Source organism: Schistocerca americana, chromosome 1 (assembly GCF_021461395.2).
Source record: "Schistocerca americana isolate TAMUIC-IGC-003095 chromosome 1, iqSchAmer2.1, whole genome shotgun sequence".
NCBI lineage: Eukaryota > Metazoa > Arthropoda > Insecta > Orthoptera > Acrididae > Schistocerca > Schistocerca americana.
The window spans coordinates 706,389,303-706,403,727 of record NC_060119.1 but is presented as its reverse complement, the minus strand read 5'-3'; the positions used below and the strand labels follow the sequence as shown (position 1 = coordinate 706,403,727).

Below are 14,425 nucleotides of genomic sequence, written 5' to 3'. Positions count from 1 at the left end.
TCAATTATTTAAACTAAGTAAACTGCATACTGATTTAGCAGTATCTCTCAATATTGCACAGTTATGTAATGTAGAGTTTTGTATGGCTCTGACTCAAGTAAATGAATAAACACTCTCTCTGGATATTCCACTTTTGTTATTCCTATCCATCTTTAAACAAGGCATGACAGTTTTAAATCCAAAAGCACTGTTATGTAGAAGCAGATAAGTTGCAGCAATCAGCATGTAAAGAAGTAATATGGTTGATTACTTCTAAACTGGTTTTTCCATTTGGTGAAATCATAATGAGGCAGACTCTCTGTGACAATGCTATTAATTATAAATGAATAAATTGTTAACACTGCAAAATGTATACTATATGTTGCAAAGAATTTTATTTCAATGTATGTTCACATAAGTCAATTGCAACAAGTAGTAAATCAAGTGAAAAAAGACAATTATGTAATAAATAAATGTACACATATTTTAAATCCAAATTATGTCCATCATAATGGTGGCAATATTTATTCAAATTAAATAAATTTTTATTTACTGATAAAACAGTATGTGCAAGATCCAAATCAAAGTAATGACACATTCCTTTCTATTTATCAGGACCAGTCTCTCACATTGTATCAAATACAAACAATTTTTATTAATGGTTTATTCTACTGGGAAGTAGGCCTGCAGAAGATATTCATAAATCTTCACATCATTTTCCAGGAACAAGCAAAATATCACTCTGTCCACCTGTGAAAGAAAAATATCCATATCTCGGGTCATTCAATAAAAGCAACATAATTATTATACATCTGTATTTCTAACTGCATTAGGGCCTACTTATTTCAGAATGCATTACTTACTGAATCTCCTTGCTTCTCCAAGAAACTCCGAACTGTTTTAAGAGCAACGTTAGCTGCAGCATTCGGAGGATATCCTAAACAAGATTTCCATTGTCAAAAAGAACAAACAAAGATGTCATTAATCTAAAGGAAGCTGTAGAATGTCATGTTCAGATATGGTTGTAGTGAAAATGATATGGGCTTGCTGTCCTATGATATGGAATCAGTACACTTAGTTTGCTCCTCACTAGTGCGAAGTTTATGCATTTATGTGAAATGATGTGTGTAAAGTGAAAAAATACTAACTAATAAAAAGATGTATGTGTATACATGCATAATGTATAATGTAAAAATGAGTAACAACTATACTTTTATGAATATGTAAAATGTATTTTGATAAAGCCAACTGCATGGTAAACATGCTGAATGGCTAATAAATAAACATAAAAAGCATACGAAGGGATATAAGTTTAATACAGCACTTAATTGTTTTATAAGTATTCTATGGATCCACGGTGTGGCTATATCATCTAGATGTGGGACAAGTCAGCGTAGATTTTACACGGCACATAGGTAATGACAATTAAGTTTTTAGCAGTCAATAACAACAATTACTGATAAACTTCTTTAACAATGCGCCATTAACTTCACTATTATAATAGTTGCACAGACATGAAAAAAACTTTCACATACTTTTAATGAAGAGTAGAGAGGAAGGTCTTGGGGATGTTGTCTTGCTTATGTTTAAATTACAATCGGTTTTCTTTCATCCATTTACAATTGATCAGTCGATCAGTTGAGGACTGAAGATTTTAGTATTGGTGTATTTCACCCCCTTTTATGCCAGAGATGGATTAGCTCATGGGAGAAGTCATTATTCAGTGTCATGTTATGACTCTAATACACCTGTAAGAGACCCGTTCAAAACATTCCGGAACATTGGTAATTTCATGCCAATGGTATATTGGAGTGAAATGCGGTTGGCATCCCTGAACACGCCTGTGTTTAATATGTAAAAGGCGGGAGTTTCACTCTTGTATGTCTGTTATTGTTCAGTGCTGTATTGAGTAGAATTTTGTGTTGCACAGTTTGCAAATTTCGTGATGGTAGAGTTGGAAGAACAGTATGTCTGCATTAAATTTTGTGTGGAACTAAAAAAAAACCTTATAGGGACACCCCAAATGATGTAGGAAGCCTACGGTGATGAATGTTTAAACTGTACTTGGTGGAATGGTTCACATGGTTTAAAACTGGCCGGACAGGAAGTTAAAGGATGACCCTCGTTCAGGATGCCCTTCGAAACGTACCGTTGGTGCTTGTGTCAGCAATGCCACCGAAATTGCGCTTGTCAATCAAAGACTGACTGTCTGAGAGATAGCAGAAGAATGTAACATTTCAGCTGGATCATGTCATGAAATCCTAGCACAGCATCTTGGAATGCATGTTGCCGCCAAGTTCATCCCACGACTCACGAGTCAAGATCAGAAAGACCTTCGCCTCACAATCTGTGAAGAGTTTTTGCATCGCACAAGTGAGAACGATATGTTTGTTAAGAGAATCATAACTGGTGATGAGGTGTGGGCCTATGGTTATGTTGGTGAGACCAAGGTTTAATCTTCACAATGGGTTGGGAAAGGTTCTCCAGGACCAAAAAAAAGCTTGTCAGGTCATGTCAAATGTCAAAGCCATACTGAGAGTTTTCTTCGACATTGAAGGATTAGTTCAACATGAATTCGTGACACAGGGCCAACGGATAATTGGTAGTACTATCAGGAAGTGTTGCGACACCTGCGAGAAAATGTGAGAAAGAAACAGCCGGAAATGTTACGAGACAATTCATGGCTCTCGCATCACAATAATTCACCTGCACATTCAACCCTTTAGGTGCGTGACTATTGTACGAAAAAAACAAATCACTGTGTTGCCTCATCCTCCGTACTCTTCAGACCTGGCCACCCCTGCAGATGTTGGTGCTTCACGCTATCCAGATAGAGGTATAACAAGACTGCTTCCGGAAGTGAAAACAGTGTTGGGAGTGGTGTAAAAAAATTTTGTGGACAAAGTTCCAGAATTTTTTGAACAGATCTTGTATACTACTCTTTCAATGTTAAAGAAGTAGTTTACAATAACAAGAAGCATTAGAGAATACATTAATTGTGATTTTGTGATAATAATTTCAAGTTTCCAGAAGCAGGATGCTAATGAAGCCAACCCCCCCCCCCCCCCCCCCCCCCCACTTTTTCATGGGAGAATGTTGTGTATCAAACAAGAGGTGCACAACAAATACTGAAAGGGGCCCCGCCACCACACAGGTCCAACCACATGCCTGGCATCTCTCACGTCTGTGCAACAGCCTCCAGGTGGCACTCACATGCGCGGACCTCGTCCTGTTTCTGCACCACTTCGTTCAGCCAGTTGCACATCTGCTGATAGATGGACATCAGCCAATATAGAATGCTGTTAACTGCACACTACTTTGCTCCCATCTTGTATTGGTGGATGCAAGTTACAACCAGCAATTAGCAGTGCCTAAAGTCAGCCCAGTTTAGTACTCTGAAGACTACTGTCTGACCTACTAGTCAATATTGATGGTGTTATTGAGTGTTTGATCATTTACAATCAGTTAGAGTGAGAATATATAGACTGCCAAGAGCAGCAACGTTATTTAGACATCGCTGTGTTAGGTTTAGGACAACAAGTTCCATTCATCAAACTTTACTAAATTTAAGTACTATTTTGTAACATACTTTTAATACATCTTTGCTATAGTGCTGCCCTATCAAACAAGTGTTTGTTTGTAGGTGTGCAAATCAGCCACTAATCAGAAACCATTGCAGGGAAACAGTCATCTGCTACTGTGCATGTTTAATCTAGAAACAGTGGTGGCCAAATCAAAAAATGCTGATAATGATACCGTCACAGTTGCTACTCAAGATGACTGTACTCGTTCCATTCATCGGTAAACAATGGTGCTCACTGTTAATTAGAAAAATCAGGGAACTTATCAGAAGACAAGGGAAGCAAGGACTCCTAAATTGGAGACCAAGAATTTTATGGTGACTTCAGCAGAGACAGGAAAAGGAAATCTAAAGCTTGCTGCTAAGACTCGAAGAAAAACACTAACAAAATTCTGAAAATGTGAGGACATGTGTATAATGCATATAAAAAAGATAATAATGGCAAAATTATTCAAATACTCCAAGAGGGGTATGATGATTAGGTCAAGATGATTAGGTTGATGTGGACTTCAAAGATGTGTCAAAATCAGTTGAAAGGAAGTGTCACAAACCTTCTGTTGGTGATAGGCAGGCAGTATTTAATACATTCTGGGAAATGGTGCCATGGAATCAGAGGAACATTTACGTAATCAGTCTTGTGGATATAAATCCGAACAAATAACCACGAAAATACACTGGCAAATCCAGAATGGGATGCTGATTTATCATTTGAAAAATGAGATGGGAAAACAAAGCCTGCAAAAAAGACATTTCTCAATACTCTTAAGATTAAATAATGGAATGACAAACTGGGTAAGGTAACTCCACATGTGGAATGAGCCTTGATTCAAAACTGTCATGTTCTCAAATAAAACAAATTAAAGAAAAAGATGAGACAATCTTAACAAAAGAATTCCTGAACTACCTGCCAAAACTGACATTACATTACAGCATGAAATCTCCCTTTAAGCTGTACCTTGAGCCTATTTCACAATGCAAAAGCTGTACGGATAACACAAGGAAAATTGTAATACACAGGAGGTTCCACCATTAAGTGGGATCACCTTTATGTTATAAGAGTGCTACCTTAGCTTCCCCAAAGAAATAACAGTGCGACCTGTGTTACAGTTACAGGTTTCGAAATGTGGGTGAAGACATGGGGAAGAAGCACACAGAACAAAAAGAGCAGACAAGGACACACAATGATCTAGATAAGAACACCACCCAGACATCTACTCATGGAAAACCTTGGACTTACAGGTTGTGACAGTAGTTCCCAAATTTACATGACACAGACGACAGCAGTCTCTGGGCTTCAGTAGCCAGACTCTGTGGTCATGTGTGTGTGAGTTTTGTGTGTGTGTGTGTGTGTGTGTGTGTGTGTGTGTGTGTGTGTGTGTGGTCATTTGTGATGAAGGCCTAGTTAGCCAAAAGCTCACTTTCTGACAGTCTTTTTGTCGAGCACGTCTGTGATTTTTTTGTTATGCCTACCTGTGACTTAGCATCTCTGCTACATAGTGAGTAGCAAATATTCTTTTCATTATATTTTCCATTCCATCCTGCATATTTCATTATTTAAAATTAGTTGTTCATAATTTTACAATGCATAATTTAGAAATTCATGATGCAGTGTGTTACCATTTGATCAAACACAACATGAGAATTGGTTGCATCAAGTTTTGCATGTGTATAGGACACCCAGTCAAGAACAATTTAGGAAAATTCTGTCCAATCATTTTGTATTCTGATGGCTGCAGATATTAGAACAGGAACACAATATTGTCGCAGAAGAAGCTGAGTAGCACTGTGGTGTAGTGGTTATGATGCTAAACTGTTGCATGGAAGGTTGTGTGTTCAAAACTCACCTGGACTGTACAATTTTAATTTCTATATTCGGTTCGAGTACATTCTAGAAGTATCCACAAATGTCAAGACTCATTGTACTGGAATGTTCTGTAGCTGTATACATACTGTATGTGTTCTGGCCTGAGGCAGTTCGCTCTGCGCTCTTATATGTGCAAATGTTGAATAAGCCTTCGTTAAGTGAAGTTAGTGTTCGTCATTAATCTAATTACACCTTCTTCTATGTGACATTATTCTGGTGGAGGTGCAGGGTATTGGAATGTGTGAAAGTGCACATTATCGACGACACAGTGGCTCCCATCAGGCCACAACAGAGCCGCCATTTACATGGCGAGGAACCCGAGTTCGAACCATAGTCAATAGATCGCAATCTACCAGAGACAGAAGAAGAAGAAGAAGAAGAAGAAGAAGTTATGATGACAGCAACTGTGTGCCACCACATGAAATATCTTTCCACATTCTGTGGTGATGATGCCCAAGATCCTAACGCGTGGCTAAAGGTATATGAGCGTATAGCCAAATTTAACAAATGGAATGACACCGTGTGTATGGCTAACGTATTTTTCTACTTGGAGGGCACTGCCAAGCAATGGTATGAGAAGAACGAGAAGAAGTTCACAAGCTGGGAAGTATTCCAGGCAGAACGGCGCAAGTATTTCGGCGACACACAATTATAGAAGTGCAAGGCTGAAGATAAATTAAAGTGCAGGGCACAGTGTCCAGTAGAAACTACAGCATCCTACATTCCAGACGCCTTGGAGCTGTGTAAAATAGAGGATCCTAGAATGAAGGAGGAAGACAAAGTTGCACATTTCAGGAAGGGCGTTGCTGAGGACGTCTATCAAACCCTACTCCTGAATGAAGTTTTGACAGCAGACGACTTCATAAAATGGTGCCACTATATCGAGACAATGCATCACAAAATAATTACAAGCAAGAAGTTTGAACAGCTTCCAAATGTCGTATCGATGTCTGTGATGGATTCTGGTGGAGGCTCCGAGTATTGGAATGTGTGATAACGCACATTATTGACGATACAATGGCCCCCATCAGGCCACGACAGAGCCGCTGTTTACGTGGCCAGAAACTTGAGTTCAAGCCACAGTCAACACATCACAATCTACCGGAGACAACTGATTTCACAAGTGTTCTTTATCAGATAGTGACAGGAAGGCACTTGGATTGCATGGCGAGCAAAGAACCAAGACGCTTCAAGAGGTCATAAGGGAGGAAGTGGAACAGACATTGAACCCAATCTCTTGTCCTTCATTTCCCTTCAAAATGATGAAAAAGTTGACGCACAGGTGAAGTTATATTCCTACAATGCCGCATGAAGAACCTGTTTGGGCACCAAGGAAGACTGACATCTGGAGGACCCAGGATAACCAACCAGTATGTTACCACTGCAGATGACCAGGACACGTGGTGCACTATTGTCGAAAAAGTTGGCGGATATTTGATGACGCCTGTGCCAGAAAAAAGCAGACTGATCTTATCCGACGCTAACTCCGGGACAGCAAAGATGAACAAGAAGATGTGGGTGCAAGATGACGTAGGTCACCATTGCCGCAAGCTAGCCGCTGGAGAGGACACTCCCCAACACACAGATCAAGGTCTCCATTGCCAATCACCTAGCCGCCGCAACCTGGAAAGATAAAGGTTGCAACCTTCCTTGGAGGTGAGGTCGCCAAAGAGAAAAATCCTCTGCCGTAGATCACTACAAAAACGATAGAAAACTATGTCGATATCCTCATGGACAGCTGACCAGCCCAAGCTCTTGTGGCCTCTGGAGCATCACATTCAGTGATTTCGGAGAAGTGCCATCGCCACTTGCAGAAAACCATATTCACCAACAACAAAACATCTCTGGTGAAGGTGGCTAATGGGAAATATGTAAAACCTACAGGAAGATGTACCAATCATGTGGGTACAACTGGCCATACACAGCCCTTAGAATTCATCGTCTTACAAGAGTGTAGTGATGACGTCATTCTCAGATGGGACTTTTTGAAAGCTTTTCAGGTAATTATAGATTGTGGTCACTCGAAGATTATGCTAGATGAGATGAGATACTGTGGATAGGAAGATATGCATCCGAGTGTGTGGAGACTATGTGTGCTGGATGAAGTGATCATTCCTGCAGTCAGTGCTAGAAAGGTAATTGTTACGTGTCATGCCATGCATCAACCCATGGACCTTGTTGTGGAATGTAAGCGAAGCATACCACTGAAGAATAACTTGCTCATCCCAGCCTCTGTCATCTTGTTTAAGAATGGATTCGGTAAATTGTGGATAGTTAACTGTCGCCGAGAACTGCAGATCCTTACAAGACACATGTGCGTAGGAAACACTGCGCCGTTAATTGAAGAACAGCTGAGCATCATAGAAACCTCCCATGCTGATTCTGTGGGCAAAATTAGCACTACCACTACGAGACAAGATCTTCTAGCTCAACTATCACCAGATCTCACTAAGGAACAACAGAAGAAGCTGCATGACATTCTCCAAGAGTTCTCTGAATGCTTCAATCCGCAGGTTAAGAGAAAATTAGGCAAATCGACGGTGAAGCACTGGATTAGCACTGTAGACCAACAACCAATAAGCCAGAGAGCAAACCGTGTGTCCGCGGTGGAACATCGAACAATTCGCGACGAGGTAGAGAAAATGATGAAAGAGTGACATCGTTCAGCCTTCGCAGAGCCCATGGTCGTCACCAGTGGTCCTTGTCAGGAAGAAGGATGGCAGTTGGCGCTTTTGTGTTGATTACAGGAAGCTTAATAAGGTAACTAAAAAGGACATTTACCCTCTTCTACAAATTGACGAGACACTAGATTGTCTGAAGGGGGCTAAGTTTTTCTCAACCATGGACATGTACTAATGATACTGGCAAATCGAGGTAGATGAGGCTGATCATGAGAAAACTGCATACATCATCCCTGAGGGCCTGTATGAGTTTAAGCTAGTGCCGTTTGGTTTGCGTAATGCACCAGCAACTTTTGAACGGATAATGGATAATCTTCCAAGTCACCTGAAGTGGACGATGTGTCTTTGTTATTTAGATGACATTATAGTGTTCTCAGAGACATTTGATGAACATATAAAAAGACTGAGGGTCTTCTTAAGTGTCTCCAACAAGGTGGACTGAAACTTAATCCAAGAAAGTGTCTCTTTGGAACAAAAGAAATCAAAATACCTGGACACCTTGTGTCAAATGAAGGTGTGCGGCCAGACCCAGATCTATAATGGAATTTCCTATTCCTAAAAGCATTAGAGATGTGAGAAGCTTCCTCGGATTATGTTCTTGTTAGCGTCGTTTTATCAGAGTTTTGTATCAAAGCCAGACCACTCCAAGAGTTGTTCAAAGCTGATGCTAAATTTATCTGGGGTGGCGCACAACAAGTTTTTTGATGTGCTGCGAAAAGCTCTGACGACTGACTCTGTACTTGGTCTGTATGATGAGAGAACACCAACAGAACTACACACAGATGCCAGTGGGTACGGGATCAGTGCTGTTCTGGTGCAAATTTCGGATGGAAGAGAGAAGGTTGTAGCCTATGCTTCTAGGACACTTACAAAAGCTGAGAGAGGCTACTCAACTACAGAAAGAGAAGGTCTTGCTGTGATCTGGGCCATGTGCAAATTTTGACAGTATCTGTATGGAAGGCCATTCACCGTTGTTACAGACCATCATTCACTTTGTTGGTTGACAGGTCTTAAGGATCCAACAGGAGGTCTCGCCAGGTGGAAATGTCTTCAAGAGTATGACATTACCATAGTGTACAAAAGTGGAAGAAAACACCAAGATGTCGACTATCTCTCAAGAAACCCTGTGCAAGATCATCAAGACTTTGATGAAGATAGTGACTATCTTGCTGCACTCCATGATCTCTCTGCTGAGCAGAAGAAAGATGCCAAGATATCTCAAATTACACTTGCCTTAAATCGGTCAGAGGATGTGAAAGGACAATTTAAGGTAGTTAATGGATCACTTTGCAAGAAAAACTTTGATCCATTTGGAAAGAGATGGCTACCGGCGATTCCTAAACACATGCGCTTAGATGTTCTACAAAAATTCCATGACACACCTGAGGCTGGACACTTTGGATTTATTAAGACTTATGATAGAATCCGCAAGAGATTTTTCTAGCTAGGTTTATTTAGGAGTGTCCGTCACTATGTGTCGCACTGTTGAGGGTGCCAGAGGAGAAAGGCAGTTCTTCAGAAACCACCTGGCCGACTCATACCAATTCCAATAGCCGAAATCCCTTTCCAGCGTGTTGGGATTGTCCTCCTCGGATGATTTCCAACGTCTGCTAGTGGCAATAGATGGATTATTGTTTGCACTGATTATCTGACACGCTATGCGATTACAAAAGCCGTGAAAACAGCCGAAGCTCCCGAAATAGCCAAATTCATCGTGGAAGACATTATATTAAAACACGGTGCTCCTAGGTCATTAATTACATTACTCATCACATGACTACTGCCTAACATCCACAAACTAACGGGCTTACTGAACGCCTTAATAAGACCTTGGCCAACGTCCTATCAATGTTTGTCAATGTTGAGCGGAGCAACTAGGATGAGGTGCTACCTTTTGTGACATTTGCCTACAACACCGCCAAACAAGACACCACAGGATTTACGCCATTTCTCCTGGTGCACGGGCATGAGGCAACTACGACGATGGATACTGTGTTTCTGTTGCATCCTGATGACATGGACGATGACTATATTGGCCAGGTGTTAACCAGAACTGAGGAAGCTTGGCAGTTAGCTTGAGTCCGCACACTGCAGGCTCAAGAAAACGATCACCGAAGGTATGACGCGAGCCAACGCCCTGTTGTCTGTCTACCAGCCTGGTAACCTCATCTGGAGCTTCACTTCTGTTCAGAAGATTAGTGTCTCTGAGAAGCTCCTCAGACGTTACTTAGGACCTTATAAGGTTGTAAGGCAGTTGTCTGATGTTACTCATGAAGTTGAATATTTCGACCCTGACATAAGATGATGAAAGATCAGAGATACCATCCACATACTTCGAATGAAGCCCTACAAGGATCCTGAAACCCAGCGTAAATTCAAAGCTCCAGCGGCAGGCAACAAGTGGAAAGGTGATGAAGAGTGTAGCAGCAAAAGAAGTTCTAAGAAGGTCACAGTCCATGCGAGCATCAGTCATCGGGAGTCAGAGTACACAGGGCCGATTACTCGTTCCTGGACTAGGAGGACGCAACACCGAGATGCTGTTCTCTTAAGGAGGGACCAATGTCTCAGAAGAATCTGAGTAGCACTGTGGTGTAGTGGTTATGATACTAAACTGTTGCATGGAGGGCCTTGAGTCCAAAACTCACTTGGACTGTACAATTTTAATTTCTATATTCGGTTTGAGTACATTTTAGAAGTATCCACAAATGTCAAGAATTATTGCATTGGATTGTTCTGTAGCTGTATATATACTGTATGTGTTCTGTCCGGAGGCAGTTCGCTCCACGCTCTTGTATGTGCAAGTGCTGAATAAACCTTCGTTAAGTGAAGTTAGTATTTGTCATTCATCTAATTACACCTTCTTCTACGTGACATTATTGTCAAATGCTCTTTATTTGATATTGGAGTTTTGATTCCGCAAAAGTTTTGGAGAAAAGACATACTCAAAATGAGTGTGACTTAGTTCACAGTTCCATCTAGCGCAAGCTTGAAGGATGTGAAGTTGAAGTTCCTAGCCCATACACCTTGATACCTAAAGAGGTGACAGTTTCACAACTATATGTGCGCTTCCATGAAGGATTTTAATAAAAATTGGTTAAGGTTTCCAAGTGGGTATTGTTACTTGCTTTATCAGCACCAAAATGAATGTAACAGTGTAAAGTTATACAAGAGACTGACAAATACCACAGAAGTAACATACCCTACCACAAATGCCAAGAATGTTCCATGTATCTGTTGTAATTAAGCTTTCCAAAAAGTATTTTCACTGTTTCACTTTTTGATATGATAAAAAATTTCACTGTAGCACTGCAACGCAAATATTGTGCCCCAATGAAATGTATCAGGTATTCTACACAGTTTCTTGTCTCTCTTGCAAAAGTCGTGTTTTGCTACTCATGCAATATTGCTTCTTCACTGACAGTATCATGACCTGCTGTCTGAGACACCTGCAACTGTAGTCTGCAACATTGTTTCAAAATAAATTACCTACTGATTCCACAATGATAGGTTCTTGTGATTTACACTGTTAAATCATGGTGCCACTTTTCATACACTTCAGCCACTGTCAGATGTTAAACATTCCATCAAATGTTGTGGAAGGGGAACAAAGAAGGGGGGGGGGGGGGGTGAGGCAAAATCTAGTCAACAAATGGAATGAATGCTTGACACCTCCCAAACCATCACCAGCTGAATGCTAAACAAACGGTGAAAAAACGCCAGTTAGGAAATTATACATAACCCATTTCTTGCTTTTATCACATGTCACTCATTCCTCACCAAATGAAAGTACACAAAATGAATGTACTTATAGTAACAATATCTTGTGAGTCACTGGCGTCCATTTCCCAACGTATGTTCTACAGAAATGCATCTGTACCTCATAAATGGCACAGTACATTTGATCTTTCAAATCACAAGTAAACTGTAGCATCATCACGTGAAAAACAAAAATCAATTTCTTATAGCTTATACAATATCAGAGGAAAAAATCAAAAGAAAGGGGAAACATGCCATGCCGTATTCTGAGAGACCACATATTTGCTACAATAGTTTACCAAAACATACAAATGACAAATACACAGTTTTGCCACAACATAAGAAAATATAACATGACAAAAATGGTCACGTTTTGGCCAGTTTTCACAGCAAGCATGGTAGACAGTACTAAGAAAACAATATTCAGAGTAATCCGTAAGTGAAAAATAACACTGATACAATTACACGTACACACACTGTGGTGAGCAAAGAACTTCTTTCCAGGGTCAAACTAGACTGCAAATTGCAATTATAATGTTTTTATTCTCTCCATCCCCCCCCCCCCCCCCCCCCCACACACACACATACACAATTATCTACCAAGCAAATGACACTAACAAGGCACAGATTGCAGATTATCTGCAAAGCTAACATCAACCATTCATCTTTGGAGACAGAGATGTGCAGTATCATTGTACACAATTAAAAAGTATTGTACAATATGTTGTGGTCAAGTACAAGCCAAACCCAGCTATGAGGAATGGGAAAGAGAGGATCAGCCCAAGATTAAACAATGCCAGCACTAAGCAAAAATAAAATTTTGGTGACTTATGAAAAATTTAAAAAAAAACTGTTTTATGTAAAGTCACAACTGATAAAAATCATGCATACAGTCATTAAGTGATCATACTGGCACCAAATGGAAGATCCTGGGGAAAAGAATTAAACACTGAAGGTGGTCTCTTCAGTTAGTTCACTACATAATTGTATGTTTTTGGCTGGCTTGGGTTGGGTTGGGAGGGTGGAGTTTCACTGGTTGTGACAGTTAGTGTGGGAGGTTGCTTCAGTTAGTGCAGGATGTTGTTTGTTGTTCTTATAAAAAAGATGAGGCGGTTTTGGTTGGAGTGGGAGGTGTTTCATGCCTAGCATTTCATCCCCTCCCCCGCCCCTCCCCCCAAGTTTATCATCATTTTGATAGTTGTAAACTGGGTTATTATTTGTAGTATTTTTATTTCCATATCTACATTTTACTTTTTGTGTTGTTCTTGTCAGCTTGACTCTACATTTGTTTGGAATTAAATGTTTGGTAAGTTTCACTTCTGCACTCAATCTATTTTTTGTGGTTTTAGTTATTGTTTTTTCGCTGTCTTTTTTGTGTTTGATGCTGTAAATTTTGTCAATTTGTGTTAAAACTGGCATGTGTTGCAGTGTTTCAACATTTATTTTCTTTTTGCTATCTTTTTTGTAACTGAGCTATATACATATATATATATAGGTCAATTATTGTTGTCAACATTTTTGCATTATCTACATCTACATCCATACTCCGCAAACCACCTGACGGTGTGTGGCGGAGGGTACCTTGAGTACCTCTATCGGTTCTCCCTTCTATTCCAGTCTCGTATTGTTCGTGGAAAGACGGATTGTCGGTATGCCTCTGTGTGGGCTCTAATCTCTCTGATTTTATCATCATGGTCTCTTCGCGAGATATACGTAGGAGGGAGCAATATACTGCTTGACTCCTCGGTGAAGGTATGTTCTCAAAACTTCAACAAAAGCCCGTACCGAGCTACTGAGCGTCTCTCCTGCAGAGTCTTCCACTGGAATTTATCTATCATCTCCGTAACGCTTTCGCGATTACTAAATGATCCTGTAACGAAGCGCGCTGCTCTCCATTGGATCTTCTCTCTCTCTTCTATCAACCCTATCTGGTATGGATCCCACACTGCTGAGTAGAATTGAAGCAGTGGGCGAACAAGCGTACTGTAACCTACTTCCTTTGTTTTCGGATTGCATTTCTTTTGGATTCTTCCAATGAATCTCAGTTTGGCATCTGCTTTACCGACAATCAACTTTATATGATCATTCCATTTTAAATCACTCCTAATGTGTGCTCCCAGATAATTTATGGAATTAACTGCTTCCAGTTGCTGACCTGCTATTTTGTAGCTAAATGATAAGGGATCTTTCTTTCTATGTATTCGCAGCACATTACACTTGTCTACATTGAGATTCAATTGCCATGCATCAATTCGCTGCAAATCCTCCTGCATTTCAGTACAATTTTCCACTGTTACAACCTCTCGATATACCACAGCATCATCCACAAAAAAGCCTCAGTGAACTTCCGATGTCATCCACAAGGTCATTTATGTATATTGTGAATAGCAACGGTCCTATGACACTCCCCTGTGGCACACCTGAAATCACTCTTACTTCGGAAGACTTCTCCCCATTGAGAATGACATGCTGCGTTCTGTTATCTAGGGACTCTTCAATCCAATCACACAATTGGTCTGATAGTCCATATGCTCTTACTTTGTTCATTAAACGACTGTGGGGAAC

General features: G+C 40.4%; 1 protein-coding gene across 5 annotated transcripts in view; it reads right to left on the bottom strand.

The window, feature by feature from the left end:
• Positions 1-355: 355 nt before the first annotated feature.
• LOC124609829 (ADP-ribose glycohydrolase MACROD2-like) overlaps positions 356-14,425 on the bottom strand; it is a 100,476-nt gene continuing 86,406 nt past the window's right edge. For all 5 annotated transcript variants that reach the window (XM_047140108.1, XM_047140105.1, XM_047140106.1 and 2 more), the window contains 2 exons: positions 843-916; positions 356-729 (listed from right to left, as the gene is read on the bottom strand). In XM_047140108.1, coding sequence (XP_046996064.1) covers positions 643-729; positions 843-916 — 161 coding nt within the window. In that variant the 3' untranslated portion in view covers positions 356-642. The remainder of the gene's footprint in view (positions 730-842; positions 917-14,425) is intronic.